Genomic DNA, 19,821 nt, shown 5'->3' on the forward strand with positions numbered 1-19,821 from the left:
TTTGAATACCTATTATATCTTTGCGCCTTTTGTTTCTGTATTCAGGGTTGAAAGGAATTCTGGCGTGCTGCTTTAGTGTTGTGCTTAATATATATAATTGACGAACAGTTAGTACTTCCCATGATTTATAAAGGAGGTCAGTAGGGTATAAAAATGGGCGGAAAGTAGCTACCTTTAGTACCGCTCTCTGGGCTCTTTCTAGGGTTAGTAGGCTAGTTTTACCTGTGCCACCCCAGGAACAAATGCAGTAGGTTAGTATTGATTGACATAGTGCAAAGTATACTTGCTTAATTAAATTTAGATCAGCAATCGAACGAAGTTTTTTGAATACAAATATTAACTTTCGGACTCTATTGCATAATGATTCAATGTGATTTTTGAAAATGAGGGTTTCGTCAATCAAGACTCCCAAATACTTAATTTTGTCAGTAATAGCTAGAGATGGGCATGAACAGGGATTATTCGATTTTTCCTTACAGTTATGTGCGTAAAGTTTGAGGTTATGTGCGACCGGATCTGTTTTCCGCATGGAAAAACTTATTAAATTCGTTTTGTCAGAGTTCAGTGTTAGTAGATGACGTTTTAGCCAGTCGGTTACAACATTAAATCCGCGTTGTGCGAACTCGTAGACCTCGTTTGTTGACTTTGCGGAAAAAAGTAGGGCAGTGTGTCTGCGTAGGAAATGATTTTGCCACTATCTATTTTTAGATTGCATAGGTCATTAATATAAATTAAAAATAAGGTCGAGGCCAGGACACTTCCTTGTGGCAAGCCAAAAGATGTGTTATCTAAGTCGGAACTGATAATGTTATCTATTTTAACGCATTGAGTTCGTCCGTCTAGGTAGCTCGCGATTAATTTGTGTTGTGTGCCTCTAATGCCTAGTGATTCAAGCTTGTGCAGTAAAATGGAAGTAGAAACGGTGTCAAAGGCTTTTGTGAGGTCCAGGAAGATTCCAATTGTCTTGTTTCCCTTGTCTAGTTCCTGAACTAAATAGTCAGTCAATTCGTGTACAGCATCTGCGGTTGATAACTTGGACCTAAAACCGAACTGCGTCTTTGCCTTGAAGGCATTTTTCTCCAGATATTGAACAAGTCTATTATTAATATTTTTTTCCAGGATTTTAGATGTCGCTGGTAAAAGAGAAATCGGTCTATAATTTGTTACTTGTATTTTGCTACCAGATTTATAGACAGGGATTACAACGGCTTTTTTCAGACATTTTGGAAATATTCCTTCAGAGATGCACTTTTAAAATATGTGTGTCAGTGGTGGAACCAAGATGTGTCTGAATGTCTTTATTATTTTGTTCGATATCCCATCCCAACCAGCCGCGGAATCGTCTTTTAGGCTCATGATAATTCTTTCCACCTCTAAATATATTCAGTATGTTGTCCCAGCCCGCCGCAGACTTAGGCTTTATGTCTAGAAGCAATGATTAAATTTCCTTTAGATCCGGTTCAATTACACCGATCGAGGACACGTGTGAATGTAAGGAGCTCAGGTAAGTACTTAGATTAGAATTTACATTTCCTGGAGGTAGAATTTGCTCTGCCAATTGTTGGCCAACATTGGCAAAGTGCTTGTTGATTAAGTTTGCAGATAGGTAGAGGGTGTCAGATAAGTTTAAGAGTTCATCGTTATTACATTTCGTTTTATTTAGATTTGTAATAGTTTTTATTGAATTCCATAAGTTTTTATTGTTGTTTTTAGCGTTATTGTGAAGGTCCCTTTCATATTTTTGTTTTAATTTTAAGGTTATTACAGTAGTTCCTATAACGTCGATAAATTATTTGTTGTACTTCATTAGTGGGGTCACATCGCAGATTTTTGTGTAATTTGTTTCTATGGTGAATACATTTTAGTACGCCCAGTGTAATCCACGGTTTCAATTTTTGTTTATTACAAGGAATCTTGATTGTTTTTGTATTGGAATCGATAGCATATTGAATGAGTTGGATTAATTTATTTGTAAGTTGGTTAGGGTCTTTAATTTTAAGCAACTCGTCAAGGTTATTCGTTTTAAACAAGGAAAGCGCAGCAGAATAGTCAGTGATTGTTTTTGTGACAATTTTCGATGTATTTTTTGATTTAGAATAAATATTAAGCAGAGTCATAAAGTGGTCAGTTACTGTCGTTTCTAATACGGTTGTCATGGAAAAAAATAAATTGGGGTTTAAGTTTGTTATAATATGGTCGAGACAACTGTTGATTCGGGTATTAAGTTTATGAGCGGGCAACAGTCCGTGGGAAGCCAACATGTTTAGATAGCAATCGGTCGAATTATTCTGTTTTAGAATATTAATATTTATGTCACCTGTGATCACAACATTATTACCCAAATGGTTGTTTTTTAAATGTAAATCTAATGAAGAAATAAAGTTACTTGTGTTAGCCGTTGACGGTGAGCGATAAATACATAAAATTGTGACACATGAAAGGGAAATCTGGAGACATGACGCGTCCGCTAATATAACCTCTCCAACCTGGTGTCGGTTTGAGTTATTTATGTAAACAACAACTCCATCGTTTTGTGTTATTTGCTTGGTAGTGCTGTAACAGGAAAAAATTTTGTTTTATAGGGAGCGGCCTATCCTTTATCAGTCGACACTCCGTGAGAACTAAAATGTCGGGTTGTTGTTGTAATGAGGTTAAATTAATGTCTAAATCGTCAATATTTTTATAAATGCTTCTAATATTTTGCGTAACACGCAATACAAATTTACTACAATAAATGGAGGAAAAATATCTAGGACTTAAAAATGTAACTGCAAAAACAGATTTTAGGTCTTAAATGGGGTTTAAACAATAGTGACAGTAATGAAATTTGACACCTACAATTTCACGGATCCCTGTTTGCGTGTCATAAAATTGGAGCTTCGAGGACCACGGGGATCAAACGCCATCTTGAAACGTATAAGTCTTTTTTGGTTTTTCTCGGAATATATATCTGGGTTTAATGTGAATACTGTGTATGGCGAAACGAAAGCTTATTAAATTCCACACTCTTTTATTATTATTTCTCTTTATTTTATTTTTTTCTTAAGTTAGTATTTTTATAATATGTATATAAAAGTAAAATATAAAACACTTACAAAACAATACAAAATACATATAAACACATTATAAAAAACCTAACTTAGGGTGCCGCCAGAAGCGAGGCAGGGCCCAAGCTGCCGGTGGTCAGGGCTGCAGAGAGAGGAACCGCCGGACTATCCGCGCCGTGTCCAAGATCACCGCCTTCTGCATCTGACCCTTGATCCAACCACCTAGCGAGAGTCTCTCAAGGTGTTGGTCGAGACTCTTCGCTATGAGACCGTTCGCCGAAACGACTATCGGGACAATGATCGTCGAATCAACATCCCACATGGCGGTTATCTCGTGAGCCAAGTCTAGGTACTTACTGGACTTGTCCTTCTCGGCTTTCACAAGATTCTCATCATGGGGGATGGTGATGTCGACGAGCACGGCCCGGCGTTGCGATCGATCTATTATCACAATGTCAGGCTTATTGGCTACAATAGTCCTGTCAGTGATGATAGATCGATCTCAATAGAGCGTGGCACGACCATTCTCGAGAACTGGCACAGGTAAATACTTGTAGTACGGTACTTCACGGTCCACAAGGCCGTATAGAAGAGCAAGTTGCTGGTGAATAATAATAATAATTATTATTATTTGTATCTCATATAAACTCACGGGTATATACATCCCGGTCATTTGATAGGCGTGCGTGGGGATACAGATCCAACACGTAGAGGCCCTTTGGAGAAGTTTGCTGTTATATAATACACCTGCTAGAACCCATTCACGGGTACAAATAGATACCTGTAAATCGGTTCCAACACTTCCAACAGGCGTAGAGGCTATTATAAACACAGTGGAAAAGAGTGCCGGTTATGGTGTTGAAGTTTGGCTGGTCAAAAGATTGGGCTATTGCTGAGAGGTCCGGACACCTGCCATAACAATGTCTGTACACGTTATCGAGGCAGGCGGTGACTCGCCGCTGACTAGATGGGCCCCTGAAACTGCCGTCGTGATGACGACCAGGAGCAACACCGGTGTGAGCGGCTCAGGGGTGTCGAGAGGTGTGCGCCGCTTTCTACCCAGTGGCTGTTAGCAGCCACTGTGCCAACTCGCGTCTTATGCATCTTTCACTTCCACCCCTGGAGCATATAGCTCTAGCGACTCCTCTCTGGACAGCCAATGAAGGCAAGCCGGAGCTGAGAGTCCTGCGGGTCCCCTTGGGGTCCACTCCGACCGACAAAGACACGCCGGAGACGGAGACCCTGGCCGACTCTCGGGAGCACTCGGGTCCGTGGGGTCGTTACTCCCCAACAGCTCGCCACAAGCTGCCCTGCGAGCATAATTATTATTATTATTAAAGCCTTTATTATACGAACTGTTGACATTTTATGTAACAATTATTAATATTTATTGTATGTTTCTTCCATATGCATATTCGTAAGGTCTTTTTGACCTAGGCCTCTTCCGAATCGCCTTTTTCTATTATATTTAAGTATTTGTCCAACATTTTTTTTCCATTTTTGTCTGTCTGTTGCCATTTCTTTCCAGTTTTTTCCTATTGTTTCTATTAGGTCTTTTTCCCATCTTGTTTTTGGTTTGCCTTTTTTTCTCTTACCAATCTTTGGATTACAATTTGTTGCTGTTTTTGTCCATCTGTTATTTTTGATCCTCGCTATGTGCCCTGCCCAATTGTATTTTTGTTTTCAGTATATGTATCGCCGCATCTATAAATTTTGTTCTTCTTCTAATCTCTGTGTTTCTAACTCTGTTTGATAACTTTATGTTAAGGACACTTCTCTCCATTGACCGTTGACATACTTGAATTCGTTTGATGATATCTCCTGTGAGTGACCATGTTTGACTACCATACGTGAGACAGGGTAGAATGCATAAGTCAAAGGCTAGTTTTTTTAGTTTCATTGGTATTTTCTTCTTGAATATATATTTCATAGACCAGTACTTCTTCCATGTCTGTCCAATTCTTCTTGTTATTTCCTTGTATGTGCAGTCTGTGAATGATACCTGTTTTCCAAGATATATATACTCGTCAACGTATTCCAATGATGTACTCTCTATTTGTATAGTAACTTTTTTTGAGTTGGTCATAACTTTCGTTTTTTCCTCATTCATTTCTAAACCAACTTGTTGGCTTTGTGAATTTAGTCCCCTCAGAAGTATACTGAGCTCCGTTGCACTGTGGGCTAATATTACCAGGTCATCAGCAAATCGGAGATTTGATAAATATTGGTTGTTTATCTTGATGCCTTTTCGTCTTTCTTCCCAGTTTAGTTTTTTGAATATTTCTTCTAAGACCGCTATGAACAATTTTGGTGACATTAGGTCTCCCTGTCTTACCCCTCTGTTGATCTGGATCTGTCTTCCTATTTTATCTGTTTTTACTCTGGCTGTACTTTTTTCATAGATCTTTTTTATGACCTGTATGTAGACTTCTGGAATGTCTTGATTTTCTAGTGCCTGCCATATGGATGTATGAGTAATCGAGTCGAAAGCTTTTTTAAAGTCGACAAATCCTATATAAAGCGGTATCTGGAACTCTGTGTTTTTCAATTATTTGACTTAGGGTCTGAAGGTGGTCTGTTGTGGAAAAACCCTTCATAATTCCACACTCATCGAACATCAAACATTTATTCAGCAAATAGGCCACAGGGGCACTTTTACATGTCAATTTTTACACACAATAAAATTAACCCAAAATTACATAAAACAATTACATAAATATAAATGTCAAATTACACAAAAAAAACTCTCCACAGTCTCCAAGACTTGAATTGTTATATAATTAATAAAAAGACAAGATATTAAATCAGACAGACAAGAACCGAATGAAGTGCCTCACGTTAATGCCACTCAAAAGTAAAGTTATATAGGTAAAATGAAGCCCGTGTAAACTTACTTAACCCTTAAATGCATGATTTTTTTCTTTTTGCCTGAAATTAATATATGTCTTACATAATTGTTTACTGATTCTAGGAAAAATAAAAATATAAATTAAAACATCGATTTTCACTGCTTAACCAGTATTAGAATTTACATAGGGTAAATAATAATTTATGTAAATTTATACAATTATTGGTAAAAGATATAAAAAATCTTACTACCATTAGAAATTTATACTATATGTAATATACCTATAATAAAGATTTTAAATATAAATAATTACAAACCCCGAAAAAACCGCCTAAATTACATATTAAAAATCATTAAATTTTCCCAATTTTCCGCCATTTCGTGTTAAAAGAAATGTAATTTTTTTAAACTTAAATACTGCGCAAATTTCAATAAAACGACGGAAAGTGTATTAATTTACGATCAAAATAATATACAGGACCAAATAGACTTTACCTAATTATGCATAAAATTATATGTTTTTTGTTGTGTACATACATACATCACTATGCATTTAAGGGTTAAACAGACCGGTCTCCACAAACAGCACCCGTTCACGAGTATGACGCGTATCTCAGCCATCGTCTCCCTCAACCTTCATTCGGGAAAGTGGCGACCCGATCAACGACGCCACCGTAAGCAAAGACTTTTAAGCGAGCATGACATGTTCAAGTTGCCGGGCTGTATTAATATATATAAAGTAAATTAATTCAGTGAGATACAACATTTGTGGTCGTATGTTACATTAAAGACGGCATAGCGCCACATAATCACAACATAATTCGTAAGAAGGTATGCCTACCTATAAATAACTAAATTACAAATTTAAATTGACATAGAGATGTAAAGGTCTGTACCTCTCAGAATCATTAAAAATATAGGTATTATTACATATAAAATAAATTTAAAACAAAATAAAATCTTAGAGGTGTATAAGGTCTCTAAGTGTCCAAAACTAAAATTAACTAAAACAATACAATCAAGCGAGAGCATGATGGTCTCTTGAGTCACTAAAAAGTTATACAACACCATGTCCCAAAAACGAAGCCTTTTTTCTATAAATAGGGCTTACAAGTTACAAGGGAAGCTTACAAGTTACCACACAATTTTTTTTCGTGGTAGGGTAGATAATGTTATTGTGATCCAAAAATTAGTAAAAAAAATATACAAGTATTTTTTTCTGACCCGTCTTAAAATATATTTTTTGTAGGAGATGATTAAGTGTAACCTTTTGACTTCTGAGCCATATTTCTAGAAGAATGCTCTGTTTTAGGGACATGGTGTTTTATACCTTTTTTGTGTAGAACTTAATAAGCTTTTGTTTCACCATACACAGTATTCACATTAAACCCAGATATTCCGAGAAAAACAGAAAAACCAAAAAAGACTTATACTTTTCAAGATGTCGTTTGATCCCCGTGGTCCCCGAAGCTCCAATTTTATAACACGCAAACAAGGATCCCTGAAATTGTAGGTGTCAAATTTCATTACTGTCACTATTGCTTAAACTGAGGTCTGGGGAGACCTAAAATCTGTTTTTGCAGTCACATTTTTAAGTCCTAAACATTTTTCCTCCATTTATTTTAGTAAATATGTATTGCATAGCACTCGTGTACTAATTATGGATCTACTGATGTCTATTTTATTGAAATTTACTCAATAGTTTAGGCGCTAGAAGTAAAAATATGATTTACTATTCGACGTCCTCTCAAGGCGGCTGTATTGATTTTTCTTTAATAAAACAAGTGTAAACAGGTTGTGGAGGTCAAGAGGAATCTACCGATATGTCATTTAAAAAAATCCGTCCAGTATCCTGAGCTACAGGGTGTACTGATTTTCAGTATTTAAACCCATGACCCTACTTTCTGTTTAAGTCGCAGTCGAGTAAAATGTTGATATTGGGCTAGAACGTGTAGACAAAAGTGGAATTCTGTATTTTTTCCGCAAAGATATCTAGGACTTTTTTGTGTATAATTTAATAAGCTTTAATGTTGCCTTACACCATATTTTCATAGAGAACGTATATTTAGAGTAAAACGCAAATTTCTCCAGGATGGTACACATTTTCCAAGATGGCTGCGATTCCTCGAGGTCCCCAAATGTCAAATAGTGTGGACATGAAAAAGAGACCTTTAATTAACATACATACCAAATTTTATATCTTTGGAAGGATTTCGAGGTTAGACTTAATCCGATTGTGCTATTAATAAAGTGGATTAAGTTCTTACTTTAAAAGGATTTAACTTCTTAACAACTGTAAATAATGTATTGACGTAACGCTTCCGGTCCGGAAGTAATTTTTCGGCGTATTATATGTTTTGGATGGAATAAAATCTAAAAACTGTCGTCTTACACACAGATAGCGTTTTATACGAAATGGTTTTCGATTGAGCCCACTTTACACATTTCGAAATGTTGTAAATTATGAGTACATTTTTGTAGACGTTGTAGGCTAGTTTTGGTACCGTTAATTAACCCATTAAAGGGGCGATAGATTCATTCATGATACATCTCCCTGAACTGGTTTATAAATAACTTTTTTGCGGTATCGTTATTGGCCCGGAGAAGATGGTCATAACTCATAACTATAACTCTGTTGTTTGCTCGCGTCATCATTTCATGCATTGAGTGAAGACTACACAATTGCGTTGTACGACTGCCTGTATACGCTAGCATGTGCATAAGCTTAAAAAGTTTGTAAGCATGATATTGTTTTAATTATTAAAATTAACGATAAGCCACACTAGTAAAACGCACGCTCGGATTTCTTGTACCCTGATAATAGTAATTGTAATTGGTAAATGTGTAAATTTCAGGAACGTCACCATTGATGGCATATAGTGGCTATAGTTATTCCCGCCGTCGGTTCCACCAGGGTTATTCAGGTTTATCGTCGTCAGGTAGGCTTGCCAAAGATATTTAAGAGACAAGCTCATGTTGCATAGTCTGTTACTTGTAAGTAATTACTTATTTACTTCCATACATATCTAACTAGAGCATTATTAAATATTTAACGAGTGTACATCAGTGCACAGCTCATTCTACATGAGCCGTGTACACTCGGACAAAGTGCCAAAATATATACCTACACACAACCACAAAACACATTTGTTTATGTACAAATATATTTTTTTACATATGAAAAACAGAAAATAAGCATACATTCATTTCGAAAACTCGATGACAGGTTAAGATGCCACTCTTTTGAGAATCACTCATAGAACACATTGTAGTTACGCAAAAGTGTAACCACTCATCATATTAACTTAAGGTAAACTTATTGTGCGGAATGGGGTCGCTAGAAGGGGAGGTTGGAGGCGACTATTAAGCTCAAGAAACCAGATGGATAATCATGTGAAACTCACAAATAAATAAATAAATAAATAAATAATCACCAGCAATGAGTTATCGTCATCGCACTAACGTCCAGGACCTCGTATAGGTATGTTGTATGTTTACATATCGCTTTCCAGTATCAGTAAAGACATCAGCTCATTCAATAGGTTCATAAGCATGGTGAGTTTGACGACATGACCCTAACACATGAACCTAAATGTATGGGCATGGGCAATATGTCGTGTACACATTTTTTGACACTTTGTCCGTACGACGACAACGACTTGTCCTTGACTGTACGTTTCAAGCCGATTCCATTATAATGAACATTTTATTACTTTCAGTTTGGCCTTTGTATATTACTAATATTACAGGAAAATTTATAAAGTCAATCGGGAAATGATCTTATAATAAAAATTAAAATAATTCTTGGGGCTCGATTTTGACTCGTTATTTACTCGGTTTTTCTTTGTTCATTTGGGATCTGGTTTCGCCGATGATATTTGTTGAGACTACTTAATAATTCCTCAATCACCGAAATTCTTTCGTATCCTTCAGTAGCACTCATCTCTTATAAACTCACAGGTATATACATCCAAGTCATTTGATTGGCGTACGTGGGGATACAGATCAGATCCAACACGTAGAGCCCCTTTGGAGAAGTTTGCTGTTATGTAATGCACCTGCTAGAACCCATTCACGGGACACGGGTACAAATATATACCCATAAATCGGTCCTTATTATTATATCGTATTATCCTTCCTGTATTGACAGTCGAGAAAAAATTACCGGACAAGTGCGAGTCGGACTCGCCCACCGAGGGTTCCGTACTTTTAGTATTTGTTGTTATAGCGGCAACAGAAATACATTATCTGTGATAATTTCAACTGTCTAGCCATCACAGTTCTTGAGATACAGCCTGGTGACAAACGGACAGACAGACAGACAGACAGACGGACGGACAGCAGAGTCTTGGTAATATGGGTAAAACAGGTACCCCGTTTTACCCCTTGGGTACGGAACCCTAAACACCGTCCAGCCAGCCGTTTGGGCTGTAGGGCGTGCCAAAGAAATGGACATACATACATACGCTCGAAAAACATTACCCTCCTTCTGACGCAGTCGGGTAAAAAATAGTGCCTACGGCATATCTTAGGATTCGTATTAGGTTGCTACCTAATACCTAGGGTCCTTTAGGTTCTTCAGTCATCTAAAAGAGAAAAATAAACAGTTTTTCGTTGTTAGAAAAAACATCAATCTTAAGATTCTTAACCGCGTAGGGCTAGGGGACAACTTGTTGTACCACTGCTGGGCAAAGGCCTTCCTCCTCCCTTTCCACGTATCCCGGTTTGACCCGTCTCCCACCAGTTCCTGTCAAAGGCGTCGAGGTCATCTCGCCAACGCCGTCAAGGTTTGCCGCGAACTCGGGTTCGATTTTGTGGGGTCCAAATGGTGGTTGATTTAGCCCAGAATTCATCTGGAATACGGCAAACGTGTCCCGCGCAGTCCCACTTCAGATTGGCGGCTGTTTCAGCCACGTCAGTCATTTGGGTTTTCGAGCGTAGTATAGGTTTTCTGATGCGATCGGTCAAGTTGAGGGTGGATTTCTGAACTTTTGCCAAGAACCAAGTCTCCAAGGACCAAGATCTGTGCTCCGTAGGTCAAGATTGGAAGAATACACATGTCCATGAGCTTTGGTTTTAGAGAAATAGACTGTCGTGCCTGGAAAAGTATATGTATGTATATGTATTCTTGGACATATGACGTTTCTTCTCCATCCACTACCACTTTTCTTTTTCGGCTGTTAGTCATAATAATAATAAATAAATCTTTATTGTTCAAAACATACATGGTAGGACATATGAAGTTGGAGCCCTGGAGACTGCGTTAGTTTACACTGTGTTGCAGCCCCAGTGGTTGCCCGTATTACATAATCAGTTAGAATTAGAAAGAACAATTAGACTTAACTTGTAACATAAAAAGTATTGACAAAATAACTCTTTTATATAGTCATGAGCTTGGTCTTTGACATGTTCATCATTAATACTACCTAAGTACCTAATAAATACGCACACTAAATAAAAAGGTATTAGGACATTTAGGACTAAGTCTTAATTCAATCAATCTCTAGTAACATGCTGTCGATTTAATTAATTAATTTACTGTCTACTTGAAAAGTTAAATTATAACATATTTTTATTCTGAACATTATAATAACTTGTAATAATATAGTATATGACTTTTATGTTAATATATACTCTCCTGCCGCCCACAGATCAAAACTTGCTAACACAAAATTCAATCCAATATTGCTTTTTCAAAATAATGGTTAAAAATATGATAGAATAGAAGGCCCCTGGGCGGCCAGAGATATATAATATTTATTTATTTCATGTTCCGTAAACCTTGAAAGTTAATGAAGATGTGTTTAAGGTCCTGCTGGAGTAGCTCTGAGCGCGCCAGGAGCCGCGTACTTCCCCGCCGCTCAGTCAATTGGGTTCCCGGCGCCCCCCAGACCCGGTGCGCCCGCACCCGCGGCGCCCGCGCCACCGGCAACCACCAGGGTGCCCGCCGCGGACCACAATAAGACGGCTGCCAGCCCCCTGCAACCCTACCACTTGGAGCAATTCGGCTGGACGCAGCCCTTGCTCGATGCCAACTCGGACGCGCTCATTTTACAAGTGAACGGGACCACATTTAACCTTAAACTTACTAAGGATAATAATGTACGTTTATTTACAAGTAGGCCGAGCACATGATTGGCGCGACAGTATCTCGCGGCGAGATAGACTACCCGTCTTTTATTATGACGTGACTGTATGAATTAAAGGGGGACGGGTAGTCTATGTCGCGGCGAGATACTCTCGCGCCAATCATGCTAGCCCGGCTGTTGTTTTTAGGGTTCTGTACCCAAAGGGTAAAAACGGGACCCTATTACTAAGATTCCGCTGTCTGTCTGTCCGACTGCCACCAGGCTGTATCTCATGACCCGTGATAACTAAACAGTTGAAATTTACACAGATCATGTATTTCTGTTGCCGCTATAACAACAAATACTAAAAACAGAATAAAATAAATATTTAAGAGGGGCTCCCATACAACAAACGTGATTTTTTGCCATGTTTTGCGTAATGGTATGGTACGGAACCCTTCGTGCGCGACTCCGACTCGCACTTGGCCGGTTTTTTTTATCTCGGTAAGTATTTTTTTCAAATACAAATTCAAAATTCAAATCCAAATTTCGTTTATTTTTTAACAAGGTTCTTAAGTCCCCTCCATACTCGTGCGCGAATCGCGGCGCGAAGCCGCGAACAACGCGAGTGTGGAGTCGATTTCGCAGATCTACGACGCCCGCTCCACACTCGCGTTCGCGGTTTCGCGATGCGATTCGCGCACGAGTGTGGAGCGATCTTTAGGTGTCAAATCCTCCTTTTAAGTATGACACTTGTGTTAGGAGGTATTCGCTCTTTCATACAAATTGGTAGTAAATAAGAACAAAAAAAAGTATACTTTCTTTTGGGTTCTAGTACAACCAAAGTAGAGACCAAAGGAGAGTAGAGTAGTAAGACAAAGATAGTATGAGACTCTCTGTCTATGTTTGAAATGAGACAGTCCTTTGACAAACTATAACAGACAATACAGACATTACAGTTGATTCTGGTTTTAAATTGTAGCAATTTTAGTTAATTTTAGTTTTTTCAATAGACCTTTTTAATAAAAAATGCATAGTTTAGGACTTATATTGAGAATACCAAAAAAGATACGAAAATTTTGCTGTTTTTCGAGTGGTGCAAAGTTAGCACAGGTCTTTCGAAGCTAAAAACTTGATTAACGATGCTGGTAGCTGGTAGTGATCCTCACAACATATTAAAACATCGGAACTAGCCGTTAGCTTGCGAATTTAATGTTCGATATGAATAGAAGAATAGAATAGAATAGAATTTATTCAGGACGCTTTTAAACAACAAAATTTTGTACAAAAACATGTCACAAAAACGCTTTTAAACGTCACTGAAAAGGTTTCCACTCAGCTTGGTGTCAAGGTACCTTTTGAATATCTTAACGCTGGTCTTCCGTGGAAGCCCTTTCAAAAAACGCGACATAGCTATATAAGTGAGATTAAGCAAGTTCGTATATCTAACTATTTAATCCTAATAAGAGATAAAATAATCTGAGATCAGGCATTAAACATAAGTATTCTCATAAAATCTAATCATAATTAGCAACGTTATTACTCGTACAGCTACCTTTACTACGCTCTGAACAAACTATCACACCGCACCGTCGTTGAGAACAACAAAAACAATTTTAAAAACATAAAAAAACCGGCCATGTGCGAGTCGGACTCGCGCACGAAGGGTTCCGTACCATTACGGAAAAAACCGAAGAAAAACAATTGAATAAATAAACTTGAGTAATTGCGGGTCCTTACTTTGCAATTGACCCATTTAGCAATAACTATTACCTATCCTTCCCAGTTTAAGTTGTTTCAGTATTTGTCGCTATTTTTTTTTAATTACGTACGAAACTGTTACTAATGGTAGGGGAGCACAAAAGGGGATTTTTGTAGTTACTGTTTGGGTTGTGTTGGTGCCGTTGGTGGGCAGTTAAAATAATCGTTAAAGTAGATTGTGGATTTAGTTAGTTTGGTCCACGTTGATGCTATAATTGTGCTAATACTTAATCTGATAATTATTTGTACGTATTTTCTTAATCTGATTAACAGTTACAAGATTTTCACATTGTAACCGTCAGATTTAGAAAATTCATACGTAGGTAAAGCCTGACCAGGAATATATGATCATTGTCAAGAGGGCGCTATTATTCTCATATATATAGTAACAGTTTAGTATAGTTTGAACAATGTGGATTGGCAACTCGTTTTTTTGACTTACATACCTACTTTTATTCACCGTAATCAACATCAGAATCCAAATATTCGGTGCTTACATTTTTTTATTGTCGGTTCTTCTTTTTTACTGTATAAAAGTCATGCATTTTCTTACGCATCACACATAGGTCAAAATTACCTTACTTTGGTTCTGGTATATAGTCAATGAACAAGATTGATCGTCTCCAAAGCACAGAGTAAATATTCTTCAAACACTCATTTTTGTTACTGTATTTCCTCGCTTGTATAACATAACCCTACAATAACCAAGTCGTAATAACCAGACTATAATGACATTTTGATTTGTTTACCTGTCAGCTCTGATGTTAAATTGGAAATGTTTCGTATCGAAATAGTTTAATTTCCCGAACGGTTCTTTTCCAGCAGTTTACTATTTACATTATTTACAATGTTTTGCTCTTGATTATGTATAGTTTGGGACATTTTTTGTCATTTATTATTTAATATTCAACACTTAAGTATTATTCAAGTAAACCGCCACAAGACACTGACGACAGTGACAACCTATTATTAAAATTATTACCAGTGTAAAAAATCAGTTCCAATAAAATTCCGCAACATGGCGCATGATCATATATTACTGGTCAGGCTTTAACTACAAAAAATCCCTCTTGGGCTCTCCTACCATAAGAAATTCTCAACATGCGAGTTTAATCTAAAAAATGAGCATATAATTTGAGCACGACCACAATTACGTGGAATTACTAGCACTTGATCTTACAGCACTGCCGACTGACCCATATAAAAAACACCTTCTGTTCATTTGACCATATAATATAATGCTCGCTCTTACGTGACGTATATGTATTATAATGGGCCACTGTTGTACAGGCGCCCGCGGAGGCGAACGACGCGGCGTGCGCGCGCGCCGCGGACGGCGGCGCCGGCATCTGCGTCTACCTCACGCGCTGCGACTCGGCGCGCAACATCACGCAGCAGATCTACCAGGACATCCACTGCGCGGTGCATGCTTCCAACCAAGGGTAACAATGAACCGTGTATCTCATATTTTATTAATTACTCCTGCATGTAAATTATAATATCGCGGAGAGTAAATAAAAGGGTGTAAAGCCAGTATAATACCTACAAACCTACATAGTGCTAAAGTCAAAATTATATGTAACATTTCTGTTTGTTAGAATGAGACAAATAGGCCCGACTGCTTCCACATACTACGAATACATGTGAAACCTTTCCTAAATAGTAGTTAATGTACATGGAGTCAGGACGAGCACTGCATTTCGCTTGTATGCTTTTCGGCATTGTAAACACTTTTAGCGCCCCAGTATCTAATAGCTAAGTTGCAATTTTCTCAACGTTATGTCAGATGTGCTAGTCGTCTTGCTTGTCCTCGGCACAATACATCTGCATTTCGTGGCAGTTTCAAGTACTCTGCCACGAAATGCTGGAACAATATACCGCCACCTATACGCAATTCAGTATCTGTTAATTCATTTAAAATTAAGTACAAAAAGCGAATCCTGAATTTGCAAAAAATGTAATAAAATTAAGTGCCGATGCTACATCTCCTATGGTATATTAATATTGTTGTTTTTAGGGTTCCGTACCCAAAGAGTAAAAACGGGACCCTATTACTAAGACTCCGCTGTCCGTCTGTCCGTCCGTCTGTCCGTCTGTCTGTCTGTCACCAGGCTGTATCTCATGAACCGTGATAGCTAGACAGCTGAAACTTTCACAGATGATGTATTTCTGTTGCCGCTATAACAACAAATACTAAAAACAGAACAATACAAATATTTAAATGGGGCTCCCATACAACAAACGTGATTTTTTGCTGTTTTTTAGGGTTCCGTACCCAAAGGGTAAAAACGGAACCCTATTACTAAGACTCCGCTGTCCGTATGTCCGTTTGTCACCAGGCTGTATCTCATGAACCGTAATAGCTAGACAGTTGAAATGTTCACAGATTATGTATTTCTGTTGCCCCTATAACGACAAATACTAACAACAGAATAATATAAATATTTAAATGGGGCTCCTATACAACAAACGTGATTTTTTTTGCTGGTTTTTTCCGTAATGGTACGGAACCCTTAGTGCGCGAGTCCGACTCGCACTTGGCCGGTTTTTTCCGTAATGGTACGGAACCCTTCGTGCGCGAGTCCGACTCGCACTTGGCCGGTTTTTTCCGTAATGGTACGGAACCCTTCGTGCGCGAGTCCGACTCGCACTTGGCCGGTTTTTTCATGTTTTTAAAATTGTTTTTGTTGTTCTCAACGACGGTGCGGTGTGATAGTTTGTTCAGAGCGTAGTAAAGGTAGCTGTACGAGTAATAACGTTGCTAATTATGATTAGATTTTATGAGAATACTTATGTTTAATGCCTGATCGCAGATTATTTTATCTCTTATTAGGATTAAATAGTTAGATATACGAACTTGCTTAATCTCATTTATATAGCTATGTCGCGTTTTTTGAAAGGGCTTCCACGGAAGACCAGCGTTAAGATATTCAAAAGGTACCTTGACACCAAGCTGAGTGGAAACCTTTTCAGTGACGTTTAAAACCGTTTTTGTGACATGTTTTTGTACAAAATTTTGTTGTTTAAAAGCGTCCTGAATAAATTCTATTCTATTCTATTCTTCTATTCATATCGAACATTAAATTCGCAAGCTAACGGCTAGTTCCGATGTTTTAATATGTTGTGAGGATCACTACCAGCTACCAGCATCGTTAATCAAGTTTTCAGCTTCGAAAGACCTGTGCTAACTTTGCACCACTCGAAAAACAGCAAAATTTTTGTATCTTTTTTGGTATTCTCAATATATAAGTCCTAAACTATGCATTTTTTATTAAAAAGGTCTATTGAACAAACTAAAATTAACTAAAATTGCTACAATTTAAAACCAGAATCAACTCTGTAATGTCTGTAGTGTCTGTTATAGTTTGTCAAAGGACTGTCTCATTTCAAACATAGACAGAGAGTCTCATACTATCTTTGTCTTACACTAGTACTAGAACCCAAAAGAAAAGGATGAGTATACTTTTTTTTGTTCTTATTTACTACCAATTTGGTTTTACCAACTATAGTTTAGTTTTAATATTGTCAAACCTATTTTTAATTTTTCACCTTTGTATGAAAGAGCGAATACCTCCTAACACAAGTGTCATACTTAAGACGATAGTCGCTGATGTGTCCTTGAGCGTCTCAGCGTCTCTGCACCCGCACCCCGCTCACTGCGATCGTACGTTAATTTACCACAACGAGGTTCAAAGAATAAGCTACAGCCCAGAGGCGCGCGGTTGGCGCTGTACTCGTATTTGTGTATCTTTTGCAGATATTTTGTCGTTTGAGTATGAGTAGATCATGCGTTTAGTGGAGGTCGTAAATTATAATAAAAATATATTCCCTTATCCATTATATACTTTACAAGCCTCAATTAGTTAATAAGTGTTTTATCTGTTTCTTACAAATAAATAATATACCAATATAATAAGTCAATTCGACAGATTAAGATTTATAGCTAGAGCTTGGTATGTACTAAATTGAGGCGTACGGCGTACAGTGTTTATTTTATAGTCATTTTTTTATCCGTAATAAATAAATATAAATAATGCCATTTAATAGATAACTTATAAAATTAAGTACCTACTACCTAGTCTACCTACATATAAAATTTTGGGAATTGTTACCTACCTATTAGTGTTAAACTAGTATTATTTTTCGAAGTTCGAAGATTTCTCAAACATTACGTGGAAATATCATCATTATATTACAAGCGCGCCACAACGAAATCAGCGCTCTGCAGTTTTTTATTTTTTGGCCACAATAACTCCGATATAGTGGTTAACGGCTATGTATGATGAACCCTCGTAGACGTCAGCTGCCGCTCCGTTGGTGGGTTGAGGAATGGCAGCCAGTGAAACACGCAAAAAAATATTGTCATCGCCTCCCGCTTGATACTTTGTCAGATGATAGTTTAGATGCTAATGTGAATAAAAAAAATGGTCAGCCGGTTGTATCTCGGTGGACCGTCAGCTGGTCACATGAACATGCGAAAAAAAATATTTTCAGTCATCGCATCCCATTTCATTATACTTTGTCAGATGGTAGTTTATTTAGAATTTAGATGATATTGTTAATTAAAAAAAAATCGTCGCCCGGTTGTATCGCGGTGGAAAGACCGTCAGCTGTTAAAACATTATTGTTAGTTTAAAAATAATATTAATTGATTTAGCCGTTAAGTAGAAATAACCAAAGTTAGCCGCAAAATGGCCCGTTGTATTATTTTTATTACGGTGAAACTAAAAATTTTAAGAAAAAAATTAAATGTTATAATTGTTGAACAATAAATAAAGATTCATATATATTTTCATCATATTTTTTTGTTTACCCATTTAGAAGAAATACTCTAGATCGTAACAGTAAGTAAGTATATAGTTTCTAAATTACCTATAAAGAGGTATTATTTACCATTATAATAATTTACCGCCTCCACGAAATGCAAGGTCTATTCGTATCTGAACAAGAAAACATTTGTAAAATATGAACTATTGCGTTATAGCATAGGTACTCATATTATCGTTGCGGTGGTAAGTAGTACGTTTTAGTTTTTCCTTTCGCCTTAATTTATAGTTCGCCAAAAAAAATACGACAGGCCATTTTGGTATTTTTACTAAACGGCTTAATCAATTGTAAGGGTTATTTATAAATAGTTTATATTTGGATTATGCCTACTTTCATTTATGATTAGCTTATAAAAGAATATCAATTGACTCTTACTTGTCACTGTTCTTTTTCATCATCAACCACCACCAATCAATGGGAGATTATACCAATCTCCCAACACAATTAAAAATAAATAAATAAATATCTATATACAACGTAAATCGATAGCCTATATAAATCAATTAATTATTGTTTTGTTAGGAATCGAACTTTATTAAAAACGTAAAAATGGCAATATGTCCGCGCATGTTAGAAAACTTTTATTTTCATATTTCAAATGAAGCTTTCTCAAACATAAGTGGAAACATTGTCATTATTTTCGTAATAATAGGCTGCGAAACACCGTGTTAAGCGCGCTAAAGCGCGTCAGAACCAAATCAACTTTCTGCAGTTATTTAGTCTTTGGCCACAATAATTCCAATTTTATTGCACTTGGGCTCAGCACAAGCATACAGAGTACAAGGAAGGCACGGAGCGACGAGCGACACAGCCTCCTCGTCCCAAAGCTAGCACACGACTGTCGGGTGTCGGCCACGCTTTTTTCGAGCTATATACGCACGAAATGTTGAATAATATCCGATTTCTTCAAAAAAATATTATTTTTTAACATTATGAAACGTTGCATTTGTAGTGGCTGTTAAAACATTTATTTTAGTTTAAAAATAACTTTAATCGAACAAACCGTTTAGGAGATATAAGCAAAGTTAGTCGCAAAACGGCCTGTCGTAATGTTCCTTTTATGGATAAACTATAAGTCACAGGGAAAAAGTCAAACGTTAGGGATGTTGTACAAAAAATGTAGATTAATATATATTTTTCATAAGTTTTTATTACACCGTTAAGCAGATATATACTCTAGAAAGTAAGAGTTTACGGCCAACAATAGCGACTAGCGCCTTAAAAGGAGGATTTGACACCTAAAGATCGCTCCACACTCGTGCGCGAATCG

The 19,821-nt window shown here is 37.2% G+C and overlaps 1 protein-coding gene and 1 long non-coding RNA gene across 7 annotated transcripts in view; both read left to right on the plus strand.

Annotated features, from left to right (window-relative positions):
* The window catches only part of LOC134754980 (uncharacterized), a 543,731-nt gene that overhangs the window by 321,988 nt on the left and 201,922 nt on the right, over window positions 1-19,821 (plus strand). The gene's annotated exons all lie outside the window — the stretch shown is intronic.
* The window catches only part of LOC134754824 (inter alpha-trypsin inhibitor, heavy chain 4-like), a 169,037-nt gene that overhangs the window by 147,895 nt on the left and 1,321 nt on the right, over window positions 1-19,821 (plus strand). For 4 of the 6 annotated variants that reach the window (XM_063691244.1, XM_063691249.1, XM_063691246.1 and 1 more), the window contains 2 exons: window positions 11,705-11,997; window positions 15,015-15,166. In XM_063691244.1, coding sequence (XP_063547314.1) covers window positions 11,705-11,997; window positions 15,015-15,166 — 445 coding nt within the window. Of the gene's footprint in view, window positions 1-8,750; window positions 8,835-11,704; window positions 11,998-15,014; window positions 15,167-19,821 lie in introns of all 6 variants that reach the window. The other 2 variants (XM_063691247.1, XM_063691248.1) reach the window with 1 other exon arrangement.

Source organism: Cydia strobilella, chromosome Z (genome assembly GCF_947568885.1).
Source record: "Cydia strobilella chromosome Z, ilCydStro3.1, whole genome shotgun sequence".
NCBI classification, from domain to species: Eukaryota; Metazoa; Arthropoda; class Insecta; order Lepidoptera; family Tortricidae; genus Cydia; species Cydia strobilella.